Source organism: Hyperolius riggenbachi, chromosome 7, assembly GCF_040937935.1.
Source record: "Hyperolius riggenbachi isolate aHypRig1 chromosome 7, aHypRig1.pri, whole genome shotgun sequence".
NCBI lineage: Eukaryota > Metazoa > Chordata > Amphibia > Anura > Hyperoliidae > Hyperolius > Hyperolius riggenbachi.
In genome coordinates this window covers 257,631,040-257,648,815 of record NC_090652.1, presented here as the reverse complement: position 1 = coordinate 257,648,815, position 17,776 = coordinate 257,631,040, and the positions used below count along the sequence as shown (strand labels likewise).

General features: G+C 43.5%; 1 protein-coding gene across 3 annotated transcripts in view; it reads right to left on the bottom strand.

Moving 5' to 3' along the window:
* The window catches only part of LOC137524985 (bile salt export pump-like), a 196,114-nt gene that overhangs the window by 59,160 nt on the left and 119,178 nt on the right, over window positions 1–17,776 (bottom strand). For all 3 annotated transcript variants that reach the window (XM_068245584.1, XM_068245585.1, XM_068245583.1), the window contains exons 16-18: window positions 12,052–12,232; window positions 8,183–8,258; window positions 5,247–5,388 (exon numbers count right to left, since the gene is read on the bottom strand). In XM_068245584.1, the coding sequence (XP_068101685.1) occupies window positions 5,247–5,388; window positions 8,183–8,258; window positions 12,052–12,232 (399 nt within the window). The remainder of the gene's footprint in view (window positions 1–5,246; window positions 5,389–8,182; window positions 8,259–12,051; window positions 12,233–17,776) is intronic.

Genomic DNA, 17,776 nt, shown 5'->3' with positions numbered 1-17,776 from the left:
CGCGGCCACGCCCATGGGCATGGAGCGGTCTCCATGGAGTTAAACTGTTATCAAAAAAAATGTTGGACACCACTGTCTAATTTTTTTTTGGTTTGTTTTTTCTTTAGTATTTTCAAGTTCCTGAGACCTGCATTAAGAACATTGGGGTAACGTGACTTATCTCATCTATGTTAAGATGCGGGACTTCGCATCAGACGTCCTCTGGCGGCATCCCCGGCATTCCTCCGGCGGTATCGTCCGGCTCACGCGCGACTCAAAGGTCGCACTGCGCACGCGGAAGTTGGAGTGAGCCTTATAGGCTCAAGAGAAGGGTAAGGGAGGATGGCAAGTGACGTCACATGTGACATCACTAATTGGGGGTGGTTCTGTGGTTTTGAGAGAATTACTTAAGGCCAGTGATTTCAGTCACTCACTGGCCTTGATACTAATCAGTTCGCTGGTTCTTGGCCTAGCTAGCTAACATTGAGCTACATTTATATATTGTGTTTGTAGACGCACAATATATATGTACTCTAGTTATTCAGTCGTTGTTGTTTTCATTCATTGATAGCTGTAAATGTAATTCATTCGTAATATCCTCCTGATATTATTGAAGTAACATCTATTGTGTGATTTATCTGTGTAGTGACCTTTTGCCTGTTTCCTGACCTCGCCTCTGTCTAGCCCTTTGTACCGCAGCCATCTGATTTAGGTTACCAACTCGGCCTTTCCCTGACTCTGTTACTGTCTGATCCCCGCAATACGACTGGCATCTGATACACGTGTATGACCCAGCTAGAGTTTGACTACGATTTAGCTTTACGACTCTGTACCTCGATACCTTACTTGTGCACAAGTTCTGACCGTTCTAAGACTATGCATTGTACTGTGATTGTTTATTTATCTGTACGTTATCTCGTCATGCACCAGCATGATAAAGTCATAATTATGTGGAAATAAACTTCAGGAATCAAATTTCAGCTGTTGTGACACCTAAGGAACATTGCAAGGATTACGCTCCTCATACCTCCAGCAGATCTTCCAACCCTAGTTCACGCCTTTTTCACATCATGGCTGGACTATTGTATTACCCTCTTTGCAGGCCTTACATATAAAGACCTACACCACCTGCAACTAGTACAGAATGCTGCTGCAAGACTGTTAACAAGCCAACCCCGCCATTGCCACATATCACCAATCCTCTGCTCACTACAGTGGCTACCTATAAAATGGAGAATCCTTTTCGAAATTGGCATGCTAACATTCAAATCCCTACACAACCTAGACCCATAATACCTGCAAAATTTATTGCAACTGCGTCACACCTTCCACAACCTCAGATCAAAAGGATCCAATAGGTGGAATGGGGAAAGTGTTGTGTACTCTGTTTCCAGATCCGGGCAGAACTAAAAACGTATTGTCGGCTGGGAACAGAACCATATCAGTGTACTGGGAGGCAGAAGGGGAAATATAGTCCCTTTTTACTTGCCTTCTTCTCTGCAATGATCATCCAGAGGAAAGGTTGGTATGGTAGTGTCTGCTGGTGGCTGCATTAATAGAAAAAAAAAATACAGGCAGCCAGGACCAGCTGCCCTTGTGACTTGAGGTCCCATAGTGGTTGCTATGTATGCTATGGTGATCCCTACGCCACTGTGCACAACTCTACTGAATGTTTGTGAATATGGCCCAAGCAAACCCATGCATTATTTCATTATTTTGCTTCCATGCTTCAAAAACGTCATGTGAATTCTAATTCTCCTTGGAGGTTAATCAACTCTTTGACTAACAAATTTATTAGCCAAACAAGTTATATCTGCTCAGAACATTTTGACAGAAGACATGAAAAGATTTTATCCTAGAATGCATTTATTAGAGTTATTAGCATTTCACAGGCCAGTAAGAGGACGAACAAGAAAGGACAAGCTCTTTCTTCCCAGGAGGGGGAAATATCTGTTAACTCAAGTAGAGGAACACAAACAGAATATAAAAAAGGAAACAAAAAACATTTTGTGAAGATAGCCACACAAATGTAAACAGGTTTAGAAATGGCTTTTATAAACACAAACAAAATTGAAATAACTAATACATTAAAATGAAAATATTCCGAATGTGGAAATAGAGCTGGTGGCTTGCTAACAAAACAAATAAAAGATACAATTATCAGTATCATTATAGTATTTCCTATCTAACAAATAAAGAAACCTGTCCTGTGTCAGCCGCCGCGTGGTGTCTGTCCGTCTCTGGGTGGCTCTTCTATCAGTTGCATACACGCTGGTGGTGGCGCATATCATGTAATGTCACACGCTATGCGCCAGTGGCGTGTACGGAGTTGAAAAAGCCACCCGAAGATGGACGGACACCACTCGGAGGCTAACACAGGACAGGTAATGTATAAATGCACTCATGGGGGGAAACACATTTATACATTAGGTGGACAGTGGCGAGGGTTTCATTGTTTCGTAGCTCATTCCAAAATCGGGCGTCTCTACCGCTGCACACATGATCAACCAACTTCGGGCCAACATCTTGCATCAGGCGCAAATTTTGGCCCAAAATTGGTCACATCGTCAGTCAGGTCTGCTCGTGGCGGCACCGATTTTCTACCAATTCTATAATAATCGAATTGGTTAGTCAATCGGCCACCAAAGTTGACAGATGTATGGGCACCTTAAGACTGCCAACCAGACCAATAAAAGCAAATAACTTATTATCACGCTAGGTGCTATGTGGACCAATACACAATATCAGCTGGTTGCAGTACGGTGAACTAGGTAGAATCAGAGTCGGTAACAGGCTAAGGTCATACACGTTAGATCAGATGGCTGCAGTACAAAGGGCTAGGCAGAGAGTGGTCAGTAAAGCTAAGGTCATATCTAAGTCAGTCTGGCAGTCGCATTGAAACACAATAATGAAAGTTGCATTGAAATAGAGTGATAAAGTGCCCAGCAAAAACAGCGTACTGATTGCTATCACGGGCAGTGAGCAACTGAATGAACGGAGCTTATATACAGGTGGAAAAGATTACAGACCAGCCCAGAAAAGGAACTGGCCAATCAGCAAAGGTGCCAGCAGAAAAGCGTCAGCTGACCAGTGTGTCAGCTGACACCCACTAGACCCGCCTCCTCAACCTATAAGAACTGCTCTGGGACGGGCGCGTCCACCTAGGAGGGCTGGAGGAACGTACATGCTGAGTCACAGCCGCAGGGGTGCTGGGGATGCCGCTGCAGAAATCGGAAGAGGAAGCTACCTGCAGCAACCCGGTGCTGCCTGAGCCCTCACTGGAACCATTAGCAGGTAAGAGCGTTACACTTGTTAACCGCAAAATTATTTCAGTTCCCTAGAACAAAAATAGAAGTTCTCCAGACAGAGGAAGTGACTGGATAGTGTACACAGTTGACCATGGTTCAAATATCAGCTCTTCCTGTTCAGTAAGCCGGCCACCTATTCAGTGAGGGGACCTTGGCCAAGACTCCCTAACAGCTCTGGTGCTTTGAGTCTGCCAGGAGAAAAGCATGATGTAAATGTTCTGTGTCTTGTCACTATTAGAATTAAACTCTAAAGAAAAGAGTATGTTTGGTTACTCTTGCTTTGAAGCATGTAGATCGCTTTAGTTTAACCATACATGGCAATGGGGGTTGGAGCATGTAAAATGCATACAGCAAGATATGGGAAGTAGAGTGAACTGAGTGCAGTGAAGAGTCATCCTGGTAGATGTTTATGTTAGATGAAGGATATGGAATGCTGTAAAGGCCCCCCCATACACACGCTACATGAAACTCGGCTCAGGTGGTTGTTAAAGATGTACTATAGGAACATATAGTAGGATGAAGTAAATTATTCAGCATACCCACTTTTATAAGTATCCTGGTTTCAGCATCATAAACACTTGCTATATCTATATATTACTATATATTGGTATGTAGTCCCACCCTCACAGTGATGCTTAGCCTAGGTCAGACTCTGGCCCATGGGACAAATCTGGCCCGCAGACGCAGAGCCATCAAATTTGGCCCGCAATTGGTTTCCCTACTTTGCATTATGTTTGGCCCACTCTTGATCATCAGGGAAGCTATATTGGATTTGAAGCCCTAGATCACCAGGGAAGCCATATGGGGGAGGGAGGAGGAAACTACTAGACACCAAGGAACTGTATAGAGAAGAGAGAGGGGTCACTAGACACCAGGGAACTTTATAGAGGAAGGAGGGGGAAGCAGTAGACACCCAACAAATTATAGAGGAAGGAGTGGGTGGGTAACTAGACACCAGGGAACTGCATAGTGTAGGGAATAAGGCCACTAGATACCAGTGGACTGTATAGGGGAGGGAGTGGAGCCACTAGACACCAGGGAACTTTATAATGGAGGGGGAACCATTAAAAACTATGGAACTCTTTTAGGGGATGGAGGGAGGACCACTAGAAACCAGGGAACTGTAAAGAAGAGGAAAGGGTGACGAGTTAGACAAGTAACTGTATAGAAGAGGGAGGAGGGTCATTAGACACCAGGGAACTGTATAGGGGAGGGGTGCCACCAGCCACCCTGGAACTGTGTAGGGGATGGAGAGTGGGGGCATTGGACACCAGGGAACTTTATAAGGGAGGGAGGTGGCCACCAGACATTGAGGTTGACCCACAACTTGGTCCCAGTTTTCAATTTCGGACCACTTTTTATTTGAGTTTGACACCCATGGTCTAAGCCACAGATGTCGAACTTCAGTCTTTGATTGCCATATCTATGCCAGTGTTTAGAATGGCCTAAGACATTGATAAATGTGTTCTACTTGCTGAACCACACCTTTCCTGATTCAGTCCCATCAATTAATTTGAGACAAAAATGTGTGAAGACCTCGACCCTTGAGGACTGGTGTTCAACATCCATGGCCTAGGCTAATTAGCTATGCAAAATTCAAAACCCCAGAGCATTCTGGGAGACCGGGTATGTTATTTGAGCGACAAGCAGATAGTCGCTAGCCTTGTGCTATTTATTTATTTACGACAGCAAAGCCTGGGGGGGGGGGGGGGACTGGTGGCAGCAACAACAGGACACAGAGGCATATCATTGTGCACAGAACATGCCTCTGTGTCCTATTAAGATTTAAAAAACCCGCCTCGGGTTCTCTTTGATTGGAAAGTGAAAATTGGAAAAGGTACATAAGTATTTTTTAAGTTATAATTAACAGTGTCCTTCTCCAAAATTGCCCTCATTATATTCAGCAGATAATCTTTACATGGGTTCGGGATTTCCATAGAGAATAAATCTTTGTCATACCTTTTTATGAAGTTTTGTGTCTTCTTGCATTTCTGTTTCAGCAATTTCACTGGTTGGTAAACTCGGCATCCCATTCGCGGCAGACAATGAATCCGGAAACAAACCAGAAAGCTGGGATTTTGTACGAAGTCGTAAGCTGTTCCTATAAAACGTGGCATTTAACTGGGGTGCATGGAGTATTACATTATACGGTTTACGTCAGTTACAACAAAAACTGACTTACAAAATTTTAAGATAAAAACACGTCTTCATGTACAAAATATACAGTTCTATTTTTATTACATATTTTTGTTGTTACAGTATTGCATAGACTGTTATAAGTAGTTTAAAACACTTTAAAAGCAAATTGAAACCCCCCCAAAAAGCATAGTCTATACTATATGTCCAAATCCAGAGTTGTCTGAAACAAGAGTAAATACTTTTCACTACAATTAACATAGGACTCAACTTACAAACAAATTAACGTACAATCTTCCCCAGAATGGAACCTGTTTGCAAGAAGGGGACCACCTGTAGACCGTATAATATCTAATTTCCACAACAAAGAGCTTGGATACAAAATATCTCATGCCAGAAATGAAAGATAGCTCAGCTCAGAAATTGTAGTCCCAATCAAAAACAATTAATAACTCAGAATGGAAGATCACTCAAATTTGAAGTGATAAATAGTTCCTATCAGAAAAGATGGACAGCTCAGATTAAAAATCGTAATCAACTCAAATGGAAATAATCTCAGATCAAAAATGATAGCTCAAATAAGATAAACAGCTTTTTCAAATCACAAATGAAGGACAGCTTAGACCACATATGATGGGCAGTTCAAATAATCAGTGATGGGCAGCTCGGACCACATATGATGGACAGCTCAAGTCATATATGATGAGCAGCTCAGACCACAGATGATGGCAGGGTGTATCTAGAAACCACTGGGCCCCCTGCGAAACTTTGGATGGGGCCCCCCAGTTCTCGTTGCTGGAGGGGGAACGCTGATGGTAGTTCATGGTGAGGGGGGGGGGAGTCGGTGACCCTCCCCCCACTGCTGTTTGTGCCTGCTGCTCTCCCTAACTGCACTGTGCCCCCTCCTGCCCCTAAAAATGGCTCAAGAGCCAGGGCCTTCTTCAGCACTGATAAAAAACAGGGAGCTTCCCTGAAGCATGGAATGTATGTGACCACTGGTTTTCACAAGAGTGTCCTACAAGAGGTGATGGACCACTACCCCTAGCAGTGGACTACTTTTCTGCAAGTGGCTATCTAGTTGTGACTCATGTGGTTACCCCCTCCAGTGCTGAGAAGGAAGCCCACAATATAGAGAGGGACAAGGATAACAAGTGTGGACAGAATTTGCAGATCAGACAAGGTAATAATACTGATTAACATGACAAGGTAAATGAGCAAAGCTAAGGCCTGGACTGACAGGGAGAATAGGTGGATCCAGAGGCTTCTCTCTTCCTAGGTAAACATAACTTTTTTGGTAGGATCTGTTTTGGGTACACTTTAAAAAGAGGCCTGAGGGTCACCATATTTGTCGTTTGCTTACTAATTTATCAGAATTGCTTATGCCAAATGATTACATGGAGTGTTCTTCTTAAGGTAGATATACATACAACCGCCTTGCTTTACTGCCCCACTCAATATTTCATTAGATCTCAACTACCCCTTCTCCACCCCTTTTCACTACTGCAGCCTCATTGCAGCACAAACCTAACGTAGCCTAACCTGCCTGTTCCTTCCCAAAGCCCCCTCCCCTTCCCAAAGCCCCCTCCCCTTACCAACATCTAACTCCTTACACATGCCAACAACTACTATATTACTACCTTAATGCAAAATGCTTTTTTTGTACAAACTCGCCTTCAATGCCTGCTGCAAAATATGCATTATATTTACTACCAGTCATCACTTTATTCCTCTGTACAATAAAACACGGGCAATTTATTAGGGTGAATGACAGTGACTGATGTTAATTGACATAAAGAGCCGTGGAAATGTAATTTGTGGCTCTAAAACTGCCAGAGTGATGCAGGATGTTTCCAGCACATAACAAGAACAGATGCTTATCATTAGAGGAACACATCGGATTTGCACCAGTTTAACATAATCTGAAAAGGGCAGATCAATACTTGAGATGTCAGACTTGTAGGTCAGCAGCATCAGCATCCAGCAAAGCCGTCAGAATGCTTGTAAACTGCGGCTATGTCAAATATTTCCTGATACAACAAGAACATTAACTCTTAAGCCAGTTTACACTGTTTGCACTATGTCCAAGCGCTCTGCGTTACATTTAAAGGACACCTGAAGTGAGTGGGATATGGCGTACTTATTTCCTTTTATACAATGCAAATTGCATGCCTGTGTCATGCTAAGGCCTGGGACCTACTGGCAGCGATTTTGCAGTGCTTGTTGATTGCAATAGTGGAACCCAATGGGGGTGACTCCACTTGCAGCATTGAGATCGTGGAGCAATTGCAATAAGCTGCATGTAGCATTTCGGGAGCAATCCTGGAGCGATCGCATCAATGGCTGCAGAGCAAAATTGTGATCGCTGTGGGCATTGTGGTCAAAGTTGCAAACTTAGGACATTTTGGAAATCTCCAGCACTTTGTGATTTCTTGCAAAGCAATGCCAGAGGGCCCCAGGCCTAATACTTTTTATCCATAGACCCTGAACAAGCAATATAAGGTGGTGTATCTACTGGTCCTTATACTTTCTTTGTGCATTAAAATTATGGAATTCTGTTTTTGGATGGAGATGACCTACTCTTACTTTAAGAACAGGCCTGAGAAGTGTAACAGGAAGTCCTCTAGATATAAAACGCCTCTAGAAAATGTTGGCATTTTGATTCTGTGGAAGGTAGTTGTGCAAACTAGTAGAGGTTCATCTTATGGATCATACGATTTTAGGAGCAAAATGTAACTTAAAAAATTGGAAATTGCACAAACCTGAAACTAGCCTGGTAACTTCCTCTACTGAATGTCCTGGTTCTCTCCACATCAGGGTCTTCATCAATGACTTTTTCTGGAATTAACAATAAGATTTCCATTTTAGATACCACAAACATACTAGTACTAGTTGTGCTCTAAACCAGCAATTTTTCATATACATAATGTCCAGCTTATAAGTGATAAAGAGGTTACAGTGGCATGCGAAAGTTTGAGTTGAGTGTGCAGGTCCGAATCAAGACTGTAAGGGGTCAAGTATGGTATTGGTGTTGATGTATTGGGTAATGCGTTGGTGGAGTAGGCGTTCGAGGAGTTTAGAGGCATAGGGAAGGAGGGAGATTGAGCGGTAGTTTGAGGGTAGGGATGGGTCACGTGAGGGTTTTTTCAGCAGGGGAAGTACAGTGGCCTGTTTGAAGGCTTTGGGAAAGGTGCCTGTGGAAAGGGAGAGATTGAACAAAGAGGTGAGGACTAGGGCAAGGTCAGGGAAGTGGGGGCAAAGGATGTTTGCGGGTACAGGATCGCAAGAGGAGGAGGTGGGGGGGAAGCCGCTAGCAACAGGCTGACTTCATCAATGGTGGCAAGAGCAAAAGAGGTGAGGGGTGAATGAGACAGGGGAGCAGCTGGGAGGGAAGGCAAGGGGACAACCTGAGAGGCGTTGGGAAGGGAGAGATGGAGGAGGGAAATTTCATTGCGTATTGTTGCAATTTTAGTGGTGAAGTGGTTGGCAAAGTCATTGGCTGAGAGGGAGGGGCTGGGATGGGGAGAAGTGGGGTTGAGAAGGGAATTAAAGGTAGCAAAAAGCCGTCGAGGGTTGGAAGCTTGGGTTCCAATCAGTGCTGCAAAGTACTTTTGTTTAGCCTCAGAGAGGGCAGTGTGGAAGAGTAGCAGTTTGGCCTTGTAATCTAGTCAGAATTGAGAAGGGATTTCCTCAATTTCCATTCAGCTGCTCGAGTTACATTCCTAAGGTTACGTGTATGGGTGTTGTGCCAAGGTTGGGGGGCTTGTTAGGGCGGAAGGTTGAGGGGGCAGCTTGATCTAAGGCAGATGAGAGGGCAAGGTTATATTGTGCAGCCACTTCATTGGGGCATGTGAGGGTGGGTAGGTGGGAGGAAAGGAAGAGAAGGGGACTTGCTAGGACATTTGCACTGAGATAACGTAGGTCTCTCTGCCATCGACCAGGCTGAGAGGTGGGGAGAGAAGTGGTTGATGGGGAAATGGAGACGGTGAGGATGTGATGGTCGGAGATAGGGAAAGGTGCGATGTCTAGGTTGCTGAGGGAGGTGGACTTTGAGAATATGAGGTCAAGAGTATGACCAGCGCGGTGGGACGGGAATTTGTGCGCTGAGAGAGACCAAGGGAGTTGGTGAGGGAGAGTAGCTGTTTGGCAGCAGGAGAGTTAGGCTCATCGATAGGTACATTGAAATCCCCGAGTATGATGGTGGGGAGGTCAGATGACAGGATGTGGGGGAGCCAGGAGGCCAGGTTATCAAGGAAGAGTGACATTGGTCTCCAGAATCTGCTGATACTTAATGGAATCCATACATCCCTCAACTTTGACAAGCTTCCCAGTCTCTGCACTGGCCACACAGCCCCACAGCATGATTGAACAACTACCATATATTACTGTATGTAGCAGATGTTTTTCTTGGAATGCTGTGTTCTTTTTCCTCCATGCATAAAGCCCAAATAACTCAATTTTAGTTTCATCAGTCCACAGGACCTTATTCCAAAATTAAGCTGGCTTGTCCAAATGTGCCTTAGCATACCTCAAGCGGCTCTATTTGTGCTGTGGCAGGAGAAAAGGCTTCCTCTGCATCACTCTCGCGTAAAGCATCTCCTTGTGTAAAGTGCACCGAATGGTTGAACGATGCACAGTGGCCCCATCTGCAGCAAAATGATGTTGTAGGTCTTTGGTGCTGGTCTGTGGGTTGACTCTGACTGTTCTCACCATTTGTCGCTTCTGTCTATCCGAGATTTTTCTTGGCCTGCCACTTCGAGCCTTAACTTGAACTGAGCCTTTGGTCTTCCATTTCCTCTATATGTTCCTAACTATGGAAACAGACAGCTGAAATCTCTGTGACAGCTTTCTGTATCCTTCCCCTAAACCATGATGGTGAACAATATTTGTCTTCAGGTCATTTGAGAGTTGTTTTGAGACCCCCATGTTGCTACTCTTCAGAGACAATTGAAAGAGGAGGGAAACTTACAATCAACCCACTTAAATACTCTTTCTCATAATTGGATTCACCTGTCAGGGGTCACTGAGCTTACCAAGCCAATTTGAGTTCCAATAATTAGTTCTAAAGGTTTTGGAAACAATAAAATGACAACAGTGCCCACATTTATGCACCTGCCTAATTGTGTTTAATTAATTATAGCACACTTTCTGTAAATCCAATAAACTTAATTTCACTTCTCAAATATCACTGTGTGTGTCTCCTATATGATATATTTAACTGACATTTTTTATCGTAACAACCAACGATTTATACAGGAAAATCATGACGATTAACAAGTTTGCCCAAACGTTCTCATCCCACTGTATTTGCAAATTCAACCCACAGATGTAAAGTGATGTCAGATACATAGTGAAATCTTAGAGAAAAAGCTCCATGAAAATTTCAACAAAGAGCTCAATGTAAGTTGTAGGGAAAAGCTTTATGGAAGTCTTAGGGAAAGAGCTATCTGGAGGTCGGAGGTAAATAACTCCTTGGAAGTCTTAGGGAAAGAGGTCCATGGAGGTCTCAGGGAAAAAGCTAAATAGAAGTCATAGGTAAAGAGTTTCATGGAAGTCTAAGGGAAAGAGCTCCTTGGAAATCTTAGGGAAAGAGCTCCATGGAAGTCTCAGGGAAATAGCTCCATTGAAGTCATAGGTATGGAGCTCCATGGAAGTCTTATGAAACAGCTCCATGGAAGTCTTAGGGAAAGACCTCCATGGAAGTCTCAGGGAAAAAGCTCCATGGAAGTCTTAAGGAAAAGTCATCATGGAAGTCTTAGGAAGGAAGTGGGGGAAATCTCATTAATGGGAAAACAAACAGAAATGAAACTAAAGTGTGAATATTTTCAGCACCTCTCTACATTTTTTTAAATTAAATAGATTTTTTTTCCTGGAATCAGTCTTTAATAAGGCAATGCGTTTGTATGTGACATCAAGTAACTATCGTTTAACAAACATTTGTTAAACAATTGTTAAAGATGGTCTAGGTACCGTGAAGTTCGTTCATCTTGAAAGACTGTCATGACGGATGGCATCGTGAAGTTGCTGGACAGGAAGTACGTCACTGGAATAACTGGGTGTCCCCATCGTATTCCTGTTGTTCCACGCATGTGCGCTGCACCGCTGCCGCAAACATGTTAAAAATTCCTGTGTCACCCATTAACTTAAATCATTTCCACATTCGCTGCATCACTGTAGAAGTCTGATAGCAATGCCCTGTTGACTTTGCCGTGGCCCGGGCTTTTCTGCCGCAATGCTGTAAGTGTGCCAGGCCCCTAAAGGCTATCCCTCCTTATTACATGAATGTATGTGTTCAGCCCCAGATTGTTTCCTGATCAATAATCAAGTCGATTATTGATTTTGCTCCCCTGATGTCATCTGAGAACTTTCTCACTGCCTACTATTTGCCAACACTTCTCCTGTACAGCAGCCTGTATATTGCGTACACTATACACCAGTTCTAATATCTAAGCAACCCAGGATGAAAGCTTTTCTCAGTCAGATGCCAGCCAGTGAACTGAACATAAATTCCATCACTGCTCTGTGCTATCCTTACTTTTTCTGTTAAAAAAAAGGCGTCCACCTTTCTGTTTCTGCTACCAATCTGGCATTAGTTTCTTATTCTGATGTTATGGAGGGTATAATACGTTACCTGATTTGGTGCTCTGGTTTTGCAATGTGACTAAAGTAAAGTAAACGCCCTGAATCTTCAACAATTCTTCATGTGTTCCCATTTCTACTGCTCTGCCACCATCAAATCCCACAATTATATCAGCTGTCCGGACTGTGGAGAGGCGATGAGCAATGGAAATTGTTGTCCTCCCACTACGGACCTGTAACAAAAAACAAAACCATTATTCTGATTACTGATAGCTGCTGCTAATTTCTGCAAAGGGTAGGCCTCAAACTGAATATAAACAAAGGAGAATGTTTAAGTATATTGTATCTATATTGATCTATCTAGCCAACCACCAGCCCTGTAAGCAATGCCTATGGCACACAACCATGGACTGCAGCAGGGCCGGATTTCTGGGAAGGCCACAAAGGCCATAGCCTTGTGCACTAAAATCAAATAAAATCAGAAGGGCTGCAAGGTTACAAATCAAAGCAAATCCTCTCTTCTGGTCTGCAGCGCAGCCGCCCTGCTTTGCACTGATGCCTGAATTCTAGAGATTCTAATCCTTGCCACTCCTTTATTTCCTGGTGTGTTTTGACAGTCAGTATCTGCTGTCACCTGATGATCCCATCCTCTGTATGATGGACAACAAGTGGTTGGTGACACCTGGCCTTGGGTGCTGGAAAGTACAAAACCGGCCCTGGACTGCACCCTCAGCAGCTGCTGAGTTATGTCTAGGACCAGACTAACAGTACTTCACTACAGACATGAGTCATCAGCTTCCTAATAAAGCTGTTTTTTACTGGATCATGTGATTATTCTCTTGATTGGGGGAACCTAGCAGATGCCACCATGATGGTTCTGCTGGAGGTAGGAAAATGATATAGAAATCTGCAACACTGTCAGCATTCCATGCTTGACCTTTATAAAGCTTCCCATAGACAAAAGATTATTTTAATTTATTATGTTAAGATGATCTTAACTAACAGATTGCCAGGAGCGAGAGAGGAGGGAGTGATGAAGCAGGAGGATCCCCACAACAACTGGCCACAAATGAATACGACAATAAATTCCACAATGGCTGGTTGCTAAATATCCATGTTTTGACAACAAGCAGAGAAGACAGGCGATGCTTGTACAGATAGAAATTGTATATCAGTTTGTACCTTTAGCTGCAGATAAAGGCACAGCCCCTCTCCCCTTCTCCCTTTCCTAATTGCAGCTGTCAACAGGAAGCATTGACCTTAGCCAAGCAATACTATTTGTAGAAAAGTAAAGGTACACAGAGGGTGCTCAGACGTGTACACGCCAGTAAGGCACCTGGAAAAAAGGGCGCTGGATATTGCCTTTAGGAGAATATCGGTAAAATAGCCGATTTTCTAATACTTAATTCCAATAGTAATATTTACCGATATTGTACTATGACCTAACCCTACTCTCACACAAAACCTTCCTCTACCGATGCCTAATCTTAACCCACCTGGTGGTAACTAGCCCGTAAACCCCCCCCCCCCCCATGGTGCCTAACCCTTAATTCCCCCCCCCCCCCCCCGTGATGCCTAACCCTTAACTGCCCACATGGTAGTGCCTAATTTTAACCCTTAAGGATCCCATTCCTAAGACTAAAAAATGTCAATCTAAAAAGAAAAGGTTAGGCAGGCACTCAGGATGACCCGGGGATGAGATGTAGCAAGTATTAGCAGATAAACGTGTATCCTCAGCAGAGGCTACGTGCTCAAGACCGTTGGTGAGCAGTATCATGGAACATATTGCAAGAAAGGAAGGAAATGGTCTGGCACTGTAGCTTTTAATATATATCAGCAGGCATACATGAGTGAAAACAATGGTGTGGCATCAAGTGGCATAGTAGTGCACTGTATCACAAGTACTTATCGTGCTGCTGCTGAGGTGAGGGAGGGACGTCTGTGGGCGCCAGTTGGTGCACGGCCTTACGACCGTTTCGCTGTTGAATAAGCCGTGCTTCTTCTGAGGCCTGTGTGCACCAGGCCTCAGAAGAAGCAAGGCTTATTCCACAGCGAAACGGTCGTAAGGCCGTGCACCAACTGGCGCCCACAGACGTCCCTCCCTCACCTCAGCAGCAGCACGATAAGTACTTGTGATACAGTGCACTACTATGCCACTTGATGCCACACCATTGTTTTCACTCATGTATGCCTGCTGATATATATTAAAAGCTACAGTGCCAGACCATTTCCTTCCTTTCTTGCAATATGTTCTAAGACTAAAAAACCCTGCTGCAAAACCGCGATTAGCGGCTATAGGGGGAAATTTTAGCTCCCGGTGCCCGCTATTTCATCGGGGTGCCTCCAACTGCCCAAATTTCCACCTATTGCCGCTAATCAAAGGCTTCATCATTGCAGCTTATGGCGGCACCTTTTCTTCCCATGGCACCTCTGGTATACTTTTTTTCTGCTTTGGCTCAGACTGTGCCTGCAAAGTACTCAAATGCTAATTATCATAGTGCATTTAAGCTCACGACCAGTGCAGGTTTATGAGTAGTAGTAATTTAGCAAGACTTCTTTATGACACACGTTCATGAATGGGACCCTGTCAAGGGCAACTTTAGGAGGTACAGGTGGTATTCTAGTGCTAGAACAAGGTGAGGGAGAGGAGGGCCCGAAATTGTCATGTATGAAGACCACAGCATTTCTAAAAATTCTTATTGTGGCCCTGACCCCTGTCTACGCAAGTCCCCTTGCCTGTGGCTGAGTCTAATAAGTAGACACATGCAATGGAGTCTGTCACGTGCAAAACCGTCAAGTATAGATCATATTAAAACTATACTTTAAAAACAAATGCAATGGATAAACGTTTGAATCTAATTGGTTGTTGTAAAATAATATAGATTCTGGGCAGAAAGCAAGGCTGGGTTCCCACTTGAACAAGCTGGAGCTTACAGTGTTGACTGTCCCCTACATTGTGGTCCAATTGGACCACGGGACAGATGTGTTACCACCATAGGCTATATAGGAAACACATCTGCTCTTCCGAAAGTTCACGCACAGAAGTGCAATCCATTTGCTGCAACAGATCGACAGATTCCTTGGAGACTGACAAGTGCAAATGGATCCTATTTATAAAATAGAATTTGTTCACTGTCTGTTTTCCGATGAGGTGAACTGGACCGCTGTAGGGAAAACACAGCCTCATTCCCACTGTAGCAACAATGAAGAAAGCCAAGTGTTTCTCTAGGCTGTGTTTTATAGGCTCAGTGATGTAATCGAGTGTTATCAAGTGATTGCAAACAGTGATAATGGATTTATGAGATAAGATAAACTTTTGCTACTGATTTTACTATCAGTTGTTTGATGGCAAGATAACATAACCAGCAGATCTGTATGTTAGTTTCTTATTTCTTCAACATTTGTGTCTCTAACCCCACAATAAGAAAAATGCAGCTATTTTACATAAATGCAAACAGGCAGGAAGGATGGGGCTGAGGTTATGGTTAGACACAGGACAGGGGAGGACTAAGTTTAGTTATAGGGTTAGGGTGAGAATAAGGTTGAACAAGTCAGGAGAGTTGGGACCACTGTAAGGCCTAATCCAATTCACTTTCTCCTCGGTGATATTTTCACATCCAATTTAAAAAAAATGCCCTTTAAAGAGAAACTCCAACCAAGAATTGAACATTATCCCAATCAGTAGCTGATACCCCTTTTACATGAGAAATATATTGCTTTTCACAAACAGACCATCAAGAAGCTCTGGGACCGCGGTACTTTTGGCAGTTTGTTACAATATAACAAGGTTCACAGACAGGAATTAGCTGTTTACAGCTGTCTCTAACAGCCAAAACAGCTAGCAGCAGCTACATCACCTGCCCACAGTAAAAATGTCACCGTGTAATAAATGTCAGAATGTAAATCGGGGAGAGGAAAGATTTTACATTGAGCAAACACTGACTAAATCATTTATACATAATTATTGTAAAAATGAAGCACTTTTTTTATTACATTATTTTCACTGGAGTTCCTCTTTAAGCCACCAGCAATAAAAAAAAATACTCAGAATAATCTTTGACAGTACTTGTTCAGTTCACCTGTTTTTTGGTACTTTTTCAACTACAAAATGTTGAAAAGTTACTTTAAACTGAACATAAAAAAATGTATCTCCTAGGAGAAAACGTAGGAGAAAAGGGGAATTGGATTGGGCAATCAGAGAAAGAAATTTTTCATTTTGGGAGTGTATTAATTACCCCAACATGCTACACCCAGTTAAATATCACCAAAATTCTGGAATTAGAATTACACATAGGACCATATGCAATTCACTTTTTCTCTTGAGTTTTCTCCTAGGAGATCATCTTTTATCTTCGATTTAGAATACGTTTCAGCATTTTGTAATGGAAAAAGTACCAAAAAGTAGGAGAAAAAGAACTATCAAAATTATTTTGAGAATGTTTTCTCTTTGCTGGTGATTTAAAAGGCATTTTATTGGCACGTTTGAAAATATCACCTAGGGGAAAACTTAGAAGAAAAAGGTAACTGCAAATGGGTCATAAGGCCCTTATTCAATTCACTTTTTCTCCTAAGTTTTCTCCTAGGTTAATATTTTCACAACTTCTCGATAAAATTCCTTTTACTGCTCCAGCAAGCAAAAAAATACTAAAAATAGGAGAAAAAATACTAAAAATAGGAGAAAATGTAGGAGAAAAGGTGAATTAAATAAGTGCCAAAGGATGTTTCCCATTCCAATGTAAATCTCCCTAAACACACATCTCCCAGATAATCGTTTTAAAGAATATAAGAGATTAATAAACAAACTTACAGCTACAGGAAATGTAGCTAATTACAGCTTATTCCAACTAAGGGAGAGACACCTATTTATTTATTTATTTATTTTTGTAGCATTCAGGGCTGTTGGTGCTGGGGAGCATATTTAATTATTGCAGTTTCCCTTTAAGACTCTATTGTTTGCAGTGGTGAGACTGCACACAGAGCTAACACAAATTGCATGAACATGCAATGTGCTAAACTCTCATTAGATCATGAAAACCATATCAGCAGTAAAGGTGATTGAAGGCCATCCTTGTCCTGCAGATGGGAAACAGGGTATGTTGGATATCTCCATCCCGCCTATTTATGTTTTAAGTGGTTAAAGTGGGATTGCCAGCCACAAAATCAAATTCTGTTTACCCACTGCTCTGTTTATTAACTACACCCTTATCCTGCATTGCAAGCATTCCAATATAATCATAAAGGTTTCTGCAGTAATGAATCTTATCTCAGTCAGCCTGGTTCCTTTCTGGTATATTGCCGGGGAGAGGGAAGCTTGTTATCTCCCCTCCCACATTCCTGCTCCTCACATATTGGCAGTTTAGTGTGACACGAGGCTGAGAAGAGAAATACACAGGGCCGGACCGCTCATGAGGCGGGGTGAAACTTTTGCCTCAGGCGGCAAATTTCCAGGGGCGGCACCCGCCTGTCCGTGGGTGCGGGGAGCCGGCCGCCAAGCTGGAGGGGTAGCTGCCAGGACGGGGGTATTGGGCCAGCGGCGGGGAGGGGGGTCGGACCCCCCCCTCCCTCGCCTGGGTCCACCGTCCTCCGCTCTCCTCCAGCCTTAAATAGAAGCAGCCGCTATGTGTAAGAGGAACGGGCGGGGAGGACTCACCTCTCCCTCGTTCCAGCGTGCGCTCCACTGACGTCACTTCCTGCAACGCTGCAGGAAGTGACGTCAGTGGAGCGCACGCTGGGAAGAGGTGAGTCCTCCCTGCCCGTTCCTCTTACACATAGCGGCT